The 13,728-nt window shown below is 31.9% G+C and overlaps 1 protein-coding gene across 1 annotated transcript in view; it reads left to right on the top strand.

Moving 5' to 3' along the window:
- Positions 1-1,638: 1,638 nt before the first annotated feature.
- The window catches only part of LOC143042853 (heat shock 70 kDa protein 12A-like), a 28,902-nt gene continuing 16,812 nt past the window's right edge, over positions 1,639-13,728 (top strand). Inside the window, exons 1-2 of the mRNA XM_076215326.1 lie at positions 1,639-1,756; positions 12,608-12,923. Of these exons, the coding sequence (XP_076071441.1) occupies positions 1,716-1,756; positions 12,608-12,923 (357 nt within the window). The 5' untranslated portion in view covers positions 1,639-1,715. The remainder of the gene's footprint in view (positions 1,757-12,607; positions 12,924-13,728) is intronic.

The raw sequence follows: 13,728 nt of genomic DNA, 5'->3' as shown, positions 1-13,728 counted from the left end.
TTAAAAATGTTTATCCTAATGAGTGGATAAATATTGAAATTAAGGATGACATGAAACAACGTGATTATTAACATAACAAAAAAAGATATGTACACTTATTATTTCTTGAGAAACAAGATTAAAACCCCCGTAGAAAATTCAAAGCAAAAATTCTATACTGATGAAATAGCACACGAAACGTAAACATAGTAAATGATGAAAACACCTCAATAATGTAAATGGTAGTGCAAATTATTATTATCATGTAATTTAAAATGACTGTAACAATAAACCGAGTTCAGACCCGAAATAGCATTGCTAATACTTTCAATAACTATTTTACAAATATTACTGAAAATATTTATCTTAATTCAAAACTCAAGCACAAGTTGTTCTGGAAAACTCTTGGGATGACATGTTTTGTTCAATTAATTGATCGTAAATTTCTTGAAAAAAATGTTTGTTTCAAAAGAGAAATAAAAATTAATCATTTCTATTGAAAATTAGTAAAGAACTAAAATTGTAACATTTTCTAGCAATGATAATGTTCTTCTTTTCGACTCTGTTTACTTCATTTTTGCATTGCCCAAGGTCATGTGTTTGCAGACGGTTTGTGAGGTTGAGATACTAAATCCGTTGGATATGTACTGATTGATACTTTACTGTGAATGATTATCATAATGATTTATTTATAAGTTGTAATAGACTAAGAACTGGCTTTCCTTAACTGCGAGTTTTTGTATATCAATCAGTTGTATATCGGTGTTTGGTATCGATTGTTTTTGTGTTCGCTATTTTTGGTGTTTGTTTTTTTTGCTCTGTTATGTTCTACTGTGTAAAGCCATTTTAATTAACTTGATTAGGACCTATTTGTTATGTAGGGTATTTTTTGAATGTGCGTTGTGTGGACTAAACATGTTATTTCATTGAGAAAAGAGTCATCGGATCTGAAAACAAGTTTTTTTTTTGTAATTCACAATCCATATAGTGATTAACCTCTATACGTTTGTTGTAAAAGAAAATTTGTTGGTCAATTTTCCTTTTCTAACAATTTCCTATGATACAAATATTTCAATTAAGTTTCTTCAGTGATTTATGACTAATGTGTTCCTGAACTAATTTTGAATCGAACATAATTTAAAGCAGACTTCAGAGGTTCATCCTTACTTCTCTAAATTATATAGTAAATACTTAGAAATTGCCAAACCCACATGGTCGGTCAAAATAGGAATTAAATAGAGCCATGAGCAACCCGACACACAATGCTAAAACGCATTAAAAATGTCAAAGTGTCCATACGCATTAAGCCTTCAAAGGAAAAGTTGTATCAATGATCTGTGACATAAAATCTGAATGATGAGAACACCAAAAAGATAAAAAAAAAATCGCTTGTTCCGATTCATCTCAAATACTGATCAGTGCCTATATCATAAACATATATAATGCGCAACATTTACCGATATAACTTCCAATTATTTTATGCTATTAACTGTATGCTTTGAATATTCTGCATCATTTGAGTTTTAAAAATAGTCTATTGTTTGATTTTGTCAAAGGAACATATGAAAGGGAAATAACCAAATATGATCATTTATATTTTAGCATAAAATATTATAAATATTTTTGGATTATTCCCCTTTGAATAACACACCGATGTGTTTAATTCTTCCTGGTATTTTATTTTCTTCTGTTTTCTGTCAAAAAAGAAAGAAGTGAAAGACGAGAAAGACGAAGACATGGAAGACGAAGAAATGGAAAACGAAGACATGGAAGACAGGTATTGGTAAATTAATATCTTAAGGTGACTACAGAAATAATTCTGATGTTATTCCTAGTTACCTGTTCTGTAAAATATCGCAATATATCATTGTATATGGTGACGTGTTCTATGTATTGAAATCACAATAGTTACGCGTTCTGTGTATAAACATTAACAGTAGTAACGTGTTCTGTTTTCCTGTCAATTTTTTAAAACATCTTTTTTTTTCAAATAGCTGAAGTATTTATGCGTTGTGAGATTTTAAATATTTTGATGAGAACATTAATTCCTAAATAGGTAAATAAAGATCGCTTTGGATGGACTAAATTATATAATTGCAATTGCTAATTATCTGTTTGAAATATTAAAGGTTGCCGATTCTAATTTAAAAAAGTAAGATTTTTAGTTCATACACTCGTGTTTAGGAGGCTATTTTTAGAATGTAGGACAGAAAGTCACAGACAAAAAGTCATGGACAAAAAGTCACAGGACAAAAAGTCACAATTCATTTTTTTCTGATTATTTTCTTTAAATAAAAAAATGCTTATTTTTACAAAAAGATTTTTGTATTTTTCTTGATATATTGTATATTAACCAACTTTGTAAGCAAAATTTATCAAAAGAATATCAAAGATGATTAAATAATTGTTAAGAAAACAAAATGTCAAGGAAGATTGGCACTCAAATGGCTTCATGGTGCCAAGAAATATATCCTTTGCATGATTAAAATATATGTTGGTCACAAACTGTGAAGTTTATATGACAATAAAATATTTGATTTGATTAAAATACATGTTCATTTTTTAAGTAAAATAATAAATTCCATTAACTTTAATATGAATATATCTATTAAAAAGTAAATATTTCAAGATATTTCTCTTATATATTCCAACAATTGTCAAAAAATTATTTGTGACTTTTTGTCCTGTGACTTTTTGTCCTATCAAATTTGTGACTTTATGTCCTGTGACTTTCTGTCCGTTTACCTATTTTCATTTATAAACTTATCAATTAAAATAATTCAGTATTTTATCGTTACAAATGTAATCAGAAGTCATAATTCATTTAAAAGTGAGCTTATGCAAAATATATAAAAATATACAACAGCTATCCAGCTATTGTGCGACCTTAAATTAATTTTAATTCTTTTTCTTACATTTCTTTGTCTCAAACTATAACTGACTCCCGTATATTATTCATACGAAATGTTGTTCACACCTGAAATGGTGAACCGTCACTGAATGAAGATCAAAAGATTAGAATTACATAATGCTAATCTTTTAATTACCTTGAGTTTAACTACACATTCAACTTTCACTAAGTGTCACAAATTAATACATATGTTTTTTTGTATATGTAAGAGAATGATAATCCCTTTCTTCATGATTAAGTACGAGCGGTAGCGAGTACTTATCATGAAGAAAGGGATAATCATTCTCTTACAAACTTAGAATATTATAAAGTGCTCAAGGATAAAATGATCTCTTGATTGGTTCTATTTAAAAATTAGTTCAATTGTCAGTGCAATGTTTGCAATTAATGCATGACTTCCTTTATTATCTATTTCATTTATGGATAAGTTTTAGTGATGTAAGGACTTTCTTTAGTTTATTGAAAATATTAAAGATTGTGATTTAGACATAAGATGACATAACAGTACAATGAACTTGTAAGAAAAGTTTCTTGATTGTGAGTATGAATGTAAATCATATATTAATATTTTAGCGAGGAATTTTTTTTTTTGGGTTTATTTGCAGTTTTAATTATTAAAATAAAAATTTGAATTACAACTAAATTTTATTGTAAAGTCTTTCTTAGAACAATCCTTTGCATAATATTTAAGGAAGCAAGACACCGCCCCTCTTTTATTGGAAACTTTTGGTTGATAATTTAGGGATTCACTGAAGCATAAATGGAGCGGGTCACCCTCATTTTGTAGTCAGTGCACCTCCCCCTTTTATAAAAAAAATTGGATCCGCTTATGCAGTTACTACTATTTTTTTGTCAGAAACTACTAGAATCCAATGCTTTTGAATTATATTCAAAGTTTAGCCAATTTCCTTTATCAAATGATCTGAGATTTTGAAATAGTATATTTAACTAAAAAGATATATATATTTTTTGTCCTGCATTGTTTAAAAAAAATGTTTTGTTTTAGTATAAATTTGAAGTTATTAATATTCTCAAATGCATTAAAACTTCACATTTAATTCAATTTAATTGTTTAATTGTTTCAAAATTTAACTTTTAGTCAGAATTCATCACAAATTCTTTTAAGCTGATAAATGTGCTTGGGGGCATTTGTAACTCAATCATATAAACTATTTGGTTTGAGCTGTAAAAAGTCCTAAACAAAAGGTTAATCCTATACTAAGAACATAATTTCATTCATTCTTCAAAATTAGGAAACACCGAATCCTACAATTTCATTGGACGAGAGCACTTTGCTATATTCTAAATGGTATTATGAACATAAGATGAAAAGTGAAAAATCGCGAATTATCCCTTAACATTACAATAATAGTAACGTATTCTATAAAAGACTCATATAGGAACATGTGCTATTGTATCATGTTTTGTGTTTTTATGTTACTATAATTATAATGGTTACAAGCAAGGACGTATATTAGTTATACGTCCTTGTTACAAGTTAATTAAATTGATGTACGCACGGTATCGTGTTATGTGTACATCAATATTCATAAAGTAACGTAATATGTTTAACCCCTCCACATTATTTGTGTATGTGGCTGTCCCAAGTCAGTGGTTGTCGTTTGTTTATGTGTTGCCATATTTGTTTTTCGTTCAATTTTTGTACATAAATAAGGCCATACGTTTCCTCGTTTGAATTGTTCATGTTGTTTAACATTGTTATTTCGGGACCTTTTATAGCTTATATAACTATATAATTACATTAGATGTATGTTTCATTATAATATTTTATTCTGATTGGCTAACTGTACATCACGTGTTATTCCGTAAGCAGTTGCATTGCTCAATACAACTTTTCATTCATGATAACACGTGCTCCAACAATAAAGTGCACAGGTGAATTAAATAATAAAATATATAAAATTCGTGTTTTCATAATCATAGCTAAAAAATGTAATTATAAGTATTGAATGCTTCTTTTTGTAACTTTATAGGGCTGTAAAAGCGTTGACCGTGCGTACATTTTTAGAATGAAGCGCTTCCGCGCTTCATACAAAATGTACTTCGGTCAACGCTTTTACATCCCAATAAATTTACAAAAAAGAAGCATTCAATTCTTAAGTGGTATGGGCCTTGATCATTGTTGAAGGCCGTACGTTGACCTATAGTTGTTAATTTCTGTGTCATTTTGTCTGAATATTAGTGTTTTGTTGGATTTTTAAGGGATTTAGACGATATGGCTGATGTAAACAACACGACCGTGAGTAGATTTCAAGTACACCCTAATATGTCAACAAATGAAGGGTCAAAATGTAGTACGTCAAGAAAAAGACAAGTATCTGGTTCAGACGATAGCGATGCTAAGAAAATACGTAGCACACATAGCACTGAAGTAAATGACATTGCAAGTAAAAACATTCCCAGCATGTCAGAATCCGAACTTTTCTTATTTTCGGCTATTCAAAATCTTGCCAATAATATTTCTGTCTATTTCAATATGGTCAATACCCGCATGCAACAACTAGAAACTAATATTGAAGAGAAGATTTCCGCCAAAATACAAACGGCTTTGAAAACTCAAATTGACGAAGAAGTCTCAAAGTAAAGAACGAATTCAAACAAGACATAGAGACCTTAAATGTCAAAATAGAAGAAGTACAGAAGTCGTGCGAAGATATAAAAAGAGTCAATTCAAAACAATCAGACATTCGTAACAACATAGTTATTCGAAACCTGCCTTATGATGAGAGAGAAAAGGACAATAAAGAGACAACGAAAAACGTAGTGCAGATTAAAGATGGACGAATGTAGATATTAAGAGTGTCGCCAGAAAACAGGGAAATGAACGATCTCCTGGCGTAGTAATTGTAGAACTTAATGATTTTAACAAAAAGAAGGAGATCTTCAAAAAGAAGAAAGACTTGAAGAAAAGTAGAAAGTACGACAAAGTATACATCGACAACGATATGCCCTTGGAAACACGAATACATGAAAAGAATATGAGAACATTATTGAAAGAATTAGGAAAAGAGAGATCTTTTACCTTTTCGGGCAACAGATTAACCAAGGGAATACAGTAGGACAGACTGCGGTTTGGAATGTGGAACTGTCGTGGTTGGTCTTTGAAAGACAACGACAACTCGCAGTTTAGAAAACGGGTACACCAAGATTCCAATTGCGATATATTTGCCATTTGTGAAACGTTTTTTTCTGGGAAATGAAGTTCCGATTGTAGATGGATATATATGGATCGGAAATAATCGGGGAAATTTACATAAAAGAGCCGTTCGCGGCTCAGGCGGAGTTGGCTTCTTCATCAAAAGTGAAATATACAATGATTTTGAAATTTTGTCTCTGGATAAAAGTGTAGAAGGAATTTTATGGATACAACTTAAAAGTAAAACATCAAACTTTTCTATATGCTTTGCCGTTTGTTATTTACCGCCAAGGAAGTCGAGTAGACAAAACGATCAGGAATTATTTTTCGATAATCTGCTTCAACAGGTGTATTGTAACCAAAATAAAGGCTTAACCGTTATTTTTGGTGATTTTAACTCCCGATGTGACCGCAACAACGATTATATTGAAGGTGTAGATGATATTATTCCAAGGAATGTTATTGATCAATCTGAAAACTATAACGGCGATCTGTTTGTTGAATTCTTGTCGGATATAAATTTTGCCATGCTAAATGGAAGAATCGGATGTAACGAATTTACGTATATCTCACCGCAAGGAAAATCGGTTGTGGACTACGTTTGTGTTCTTTATGAACAAATTGGGAATATTTTTGATTTTAATGTTGTAAAAATGTCAGATATAATCAATACTGTCAATCACTGTCCGGTTAGTGTACCAGATCATTCGCTTTTAACCGGCGAAATCAGAATACCCGATAATACGCCATGCAGCATAACATGTGATACATCTGATAGAAATATTGAAAGTACAAAGCAAAAATACAATGTAAGCAGTATTCCCGACAGTTTTCTGAGTGATCAAGAACGACTTGATTTAATATATGGAGCAATAAACCGTATTGAAAATTCTATAAATGTAGACAATTGCGTTCAGTCAGCATACGACAATTTTTGTGCTGTAGTGAAAGACGAAATGAAAGACAAACTACCGGTTATCAAAAACAACACCACCAATCGAAACAAACATACCAAATCTATGTACAAACCGTACTGGAATCAAGTTCTCCAAGATCAGTGGAACAACGTTTGCAAAAGTGAAAAGGATTGGTTTAAGTCAGAAGGATCGAATGCTCATAAGAAAACATTGAAGGAAAAGTACTGTTTTGAATGTAAGTGTTTTGATAGGTTGAACAGAAAATATAAACGACAATACGTTTATAAGGAAGAAGAAAAACTACAAGAAAAACTATATTCAACGAACCAAAGAGACTTTTCGAAGTCTATAGGAAAATTGGGAATAGCGAGTGAGAGAAATGAAAGTATTCCATGGTCCGTAATCGATAATGAAGGAAATATCAGTACAGAAAAAGATTTTGTTTTAAAACGTTGGAAATCTGACTTTGAAGACCTTTTTAACAAAAATGACCATGCACAACCATCGATAGAGGATAACGGAAATGACATTCAGTATATGATGTGACAAAATTAAATGATCCTATATCACGAGAAGAAATCATCAAAGCAGTCGAAAGTGCTAAAGTGCGTAAAGCTACCGGTTTCGATGAAATCCCCGCAGAAGTTTTGAAAAACCCGACAGCTGTTGAATTTTTATTCGTCATATGTAATGGATGCTTTGAGTTGGGTAAAGTACCGGAACAGTGGACAACAGGGATTATTAATCCGATCTTTAAAACAGAATCCTATGAACTATCGTGGTATTACATTAGTGTCCGTACATGTATTAAATTCACGACTGAATGAGTGGATGGAAGCTAATAAAACTCTGTGCGACGAACAGAACGGTTTTCGTGAGAAGAGAAGTTGCGAGGAACATATACATACGCTACATACTGTCATCAATGATAGAAAGATATCGAAACTTTCAACTTTTGTGTGCTTCATAGATATGCGAAAGGCGTTCGACTCCGTCCCTAGAAATCTTCTTTGGTATAAGATTTTTTAAAGCTGGAATACGTGGAAAGTTCCTTTCCGCAATACAATCTCTGTACGATGGTGTTAAATGCTCCGTGAAAGTTAACGACCGTCTTACACCATGGTTCAACGTCGATTCAGGGGTTAAACAAGGATGTTTGATGTCGCCTAGTCTTTTTGCGGTGTATATAAATGACCTGGCTGAACGAGTAAACAACTTAAACTGTGGTATTAAGATTGTCGATATTGAGTTAAGCATACTACTGTATGCCGATGACATAGCTGTTTTTGCGCCGGATGAACACAAACTACAGAGAATGCTTTACGAGGTTGCGTCTTGGTGTGATGACTGGAAACTTGAAGTCAATCGGTCGAAAACCAAAGTAGTGCATTTTAGAAATCCTTCGATACCTCGGTCAGACTTTGATTTTGAATGTGGAACTCACAACTTAGAATATATTGACTCATACAAATATTTGGGACTTTGGTTCGATGAGTTCTTAACACTAGAAAAGGCAGTTACAGAACTTTCTAAATCAGCCAGTAGAGCTTTGGGAGCCCTTTTTGGTAAATTCATAGCGACAGGTGGTATGACTTGGAACGTTTATCACAAACTTTATACGACGATGGTAGAACCAGTTCTATTCTATGGTAGTGCTGTTTGGGGATACAAATCCCACAGAGTAATTAACAATGTACAGAACAAAGCTGCAAAATACTTTCTTGCAGTTGGGAAGCGAACCTCCAACACAGCGGTGAGCGGAGATCTTGGTCTAACCTCATGTTATACGAAGCAAAAACTATCATGCCTACGTCTAAAATGTAAGATCATACGAGTTAACGATGATAGACTTATATCAAAAGTAGCAGCGTGGGCCTCGCGGCGACGAAAAGGGTGGCATCATCAAATAGACAAACTTGCAAACGATATACATGTTGCTGATATTGTACATAACGTCACTATCAGTGTTAAAACGGCGATGTGCCTCATAAGTGAAAAACTAACGAGCTTTGACCAGGCTGATTTTGAGAAAGATTTATATGATGACAGAAACAATGCTAACGGCAACAAGCTAAGGACTTACCGTATTTACAAGCAAAGTGTTATAACAGAACAGTATATTCTCTCGCTTTTACCAAGAAACGTAACTCGAACTATGGCATTATTCCGCAGTGGATCGCTACCCCTAGCTGTAGAGACAGGGAGATACACCAGACCGCAGATTCCATTGAATAATAGACTATGCAAATTTTGTAAATTGAATGATATTGAACACGAAACTCACATTTTAATGGTTTGCACTCTGTATGAAGACATCAGATATGAATTGTTTCAAAAGGCACGTCAATGTATTGAAAATTTTGAAAACATAAGTACAGAGCTCAAGTTCAATGCTTTAATGACATGTAATGACATTCAAGTAACACTGTCCTACTCTATTCACAAATTTTATGTCAGGAGAAAAAGTTTTTTATAACATATAATTGTCCATAAAGCCTATTCTTTTTATCAGGGTAAAAATATAATTTAAAGAAAATATATATTAATTACAGGAAATAACTTTTGGTACATAAATAAAGAAAGTATATGTATTGTAATAGTTTATGTGGTATGTCGATAGAACATTTTAAATATATTTTTTGAAAATTGTTGAAAGTGGTTTAAATGTACTGATGATTCAATTTACTTTTCTTTTTTCTATGACTTTTATTAATTCTAAATTATAATACTAGTATATAGAAATATTTTATTCTTATCGCAGTTTTACCCATAATTTTGTTTTAGTCGTTAGACGCAATTTTTAAACTAGGCGTATTTAACATTCTTACATTTCTTTAAAATCTAATTTTTATTAGTCCGTTTAATTTATCAGGTTTGCAAGTTTTTTTTATATATTATTTCTATTTTTTACATTGTGTGATTGAGCTGTATTATATGTATATAACAGTGTCTCATAAGTCTTTTTAGGCTGAGTGTTGATCTTTTTTTTATGTGATTGTACTTGTGTAAATATTTTACTATTGTGTAAGATCAATACGTGACACTTTAATAAAATAAATTTATCTTATCTATTTTGGTCTTTTGTGGAGAGTTGTTTCATTGGCAATCATACCACATCTTCTTTTTTTTATATTTATACTATACATTGATATTCAAATGATTAATGTGTTTTCAAACAATGTGAGCTTGATATTTCTGTTAAAAAGATTCGACTGTATCACAAGTAGTCTGATGTCGGTGGTTTTTATTTATTTGCTTCCTTGTTCGTTTTCCATTATGGAACGATCATTTAAATTCGAAGGGAGGGGGGTATAGTTTTCCCCCAATTTGATGAAAAAAGTATCTGTTCAAGCAGATGACAAAAAAAAAAAATTCTAAATCCAGATTTCCCCCGTACTTTATAAGAAAATGATGTACTGTATTATACCCCATAAGATCCACAAGACAGCAAATATAGTCCATAAAATAAAAAAAACAGATGCATAATATAAGAAAAGGTGCATAAAAAATGTGAATATACTTACTAAAGGCACTAAATTATAAAAGTGAATAAAACAACATGAAATAAAAACCTGTACAGACTATAAAGTTGTCAATAAACATAATTCGGATATCAGTACATGATCTAATTACTAGTATTCAGAAGATGTTCATTCCAATCTGATATAGTTATTCATAACCGTGCAAACATTTTTTGTTAGTTGAGAGAAATTATTATACAAGGCCGTAACTAGGCCTTTTATTTTAGTGAGGCAAAAAAATTGAGCCGAGCGAAGCGAGTCAAAATATTTTTGGGAGAGTATGAAATGAATGGTGCAAAATCCTACATTCTATAGGCATTCCAAGAGAGCTTGACAATGTTTTGAATTTGGACACTTTTTATATCAATTTTTCATATTAAAAAAACATTTATTAACACTAAATTTTTAACAACTTTATTTAAATTGAAATGTCAGATAAACATTCAAATATAAATTTGAGTCTGTCTTAGAACAAACATCGCTTCAAAAGAGTTTGCCAATTTTTCTATGGCCGGTTTCGTCAAATCGTTTCAGAATACTTTGTCTCCTGACATCCTTTTGCGATGAACATGGAGCATGGCAAGACAGCACAATCTCTCGCCACTCATGCATGCCCTTTCCCAAGTTTTCAATCGTTTCAGGGCAGACTTTTTTTTTGTTTTTAGCGGTAGCACACTTTCATCAACATAATGATCGACGTCTTCTTCTGGTTCCTTCTCCATCAGCAATTCGGTAGTAACAGTTGTGTCGGGAAAAAAGGAATTTAGCTTTCCTGTTACAACCAACATACTGTCGCTTTTACAAAATATTAAACTAGCTTTTATGCTGACAAAGAGTAATCAAAATAAGGATAGAATGAGATAAGATACATGAATATGATTCTATCTGGAGTTAATTTACTTGTATGATATGGGTACAGGGGAATTGGGATGGAGTTTTCGCCGTTTATATGTAGGTCCGTGATTTCAAATTATTTCTGGAAATAGTCGGTGGTAAGCTATGATAGTTCCAGAATCTTGTTTGGGGTTTGGTTGGGGTATCCGATTCAGAAATCACGAATATAAAGACACGAAATTCCGTAGTCCCGAATCAGTAAAGACAAAATACCATTTTAAAGGTCCTATACCGTTCCTCAATAATGTCAAATTGGAATATTTACGGGATGTTCAATTTTTAAGGTTTAAGAAACATGGATAATAATTAATCCATGCATGTTTCATATTATTTATATTTTGTTTATCTGTAAGCAGAGAACAAGTAACTTGAGTTGATGAAACGTAGAAATGAATACGCAGACAGGACTGTCCCCGGTCTGTCCCCTTGCGATACTTATCGTTTTTTGATTAGTTCCAGTGAAGTTATATTCAATACTCAGATTCTGTTCACAAATAGCATTAGTTTACTAGAATTATTCCTAAGGCTTATTTACCTTCAGTATCGCTTTTTTTCCCCCTGCAAGAGCCTTTTTTAACCAGAGATCCACAATGATTATCGTTACTAGGTTGATGTATTAGATAAACATCACCCGTTTTGGATGCTGAGTTATATCAGGGACTTTCTATAATAATATAGAAAGTCCCTGGTTATATTCAAGAAGAATAATTTAAAAGGAATGATGACAAAATATGGAAATTAAGGTTGAGACAGAACAACAAATGACAATTATATTTCGTATTTAATTACCATAAAAAAAAATCACTTGCCTCAAGGGTAGTTACGGCCTGATTAAATGTTGAAATCATATATAATGCTTTTAGATATCATTTATTACACGACTTATATATTTGTCTCACGAAATTACTATTTTGCAAATCGAAGGCACTCAGAATTCAAATGTGTTTTTTTTTTTTGCTTTTCTTAAATAATCATTTCACCTCAATATTTCCTTTTAATCCAGTAAAACAACATACACGCATGTTATTTGTGTTTTCAGTTTATAATTAAGTGTTATTTCGCCAATAGTTTCATACCTAAAATGTGGATACAGATGAGGGGCTTAATATATAAAGTAACACTGCAATCATCTCGACCTACAATGACCTACCAAACCTCATATAAACAAACTGAATGGCGAGCGTCTATAGCTATGATACATGCCTTTCTCCTTTTATTTTTTATACAGTGACAAAATGGATGCTCCTGTGCATTTTGTTGCAGCGATAGATATTGGTACTGCATATTCTGGATATGCATTTTCATCTAGACGTGATCCAAGCATTATTTACACGAGCGATTGGAGATGTTATAATTTACTGTCTTATAAAGCTCCAACATCCGTTCTTTTAAATCAAGACAAAGAATTCCTAGATTTCGGATATGACGCTGTACACAAATATATGGCGAATCTTGAGTCGGACGATGAAGACGATGAAGACAGCGAAGAAGACAAGGCTGTACTGTATTATTTCAGAAGATTCAAGTTGGCACTTCTCAATAAGGTAACTATGTAATACTATAATACTAATGAGTTGTGATTGGAATTTGTTCACAAAGTTAAGGAAAATTAAAGAAAAAAACCCACCTAAGAACAAACTGTCCCCTGTTAATTAAACGTTTACATTGAATGATGTCTTGATCAATGCGTAAGTTTGCCAAGAATTTTCATTTCTCCCCATGTTATGTGGGATGCATATGCGCAGTTAACGTATTGCCAGATTACACTTATTTATTATCTTAAATTTTACTGGATTAAAATTTGATATTGGTTCTTTAAGGATGTCCTTAGGTGATCTAGGGTAAAATTAAATAAATCAAGAATTCAAAATTGATACTTTAAGGTGGAAAAGTATTGGTTAAGGATCAAAATAAGCTAAACATATTGATAAGGTCATGGAGCTCCTTTTCGAGATATTTGATTTATAAAATATTGCGGGAAAAGGCTGACTCGGACTTATACCTTATATTTGCGATGGTTTTATTTGGGTCTCAAATCAAAAGAAAGAAAATCAAGAATCTGGTTAAATTTGGTCAAATGACATTTAATGAGCTATTAAGTCTTATGTTAAAAGATAAATAGGTGTTATGGGGCATTTTTTTTTTTACCTTGTATCGTATGGAAAAACACCGAGGAGTCCGAACATTTGACACTCACCTAAGTACATCCTTAATAGTATATAATTGGAAGAAAAGTACAGTAGTTACAATCAAAATGACTAATTTTCTTGATCGGTGTGGGAAAAATATTTTTCCTCGCTAGTGATATATATCTGTTCTCGGCAAATTATGAAGTCACATATAAAGAAC

This window comes from Mytilus galloprovincialis, chromosome 8 (genome assembly GCF_965363235.1).
Source record: "Mytilus galloprovincialis chromosome 8, xbMytGall1.hap1.1, whole genome shotgun sequence".
Lineage (NCBI taxonomy): Eukaryota > Metazoa > Mollusca > Bivalvia > Mytilida > Mytilidae > Mytilus > Mytilus galloprovincialis.
The sequence above is the reverse complement of the archived record's forward strand: the minus strand, read 5'-3'. Positions and strand labels throughout refer to the sequence as shown.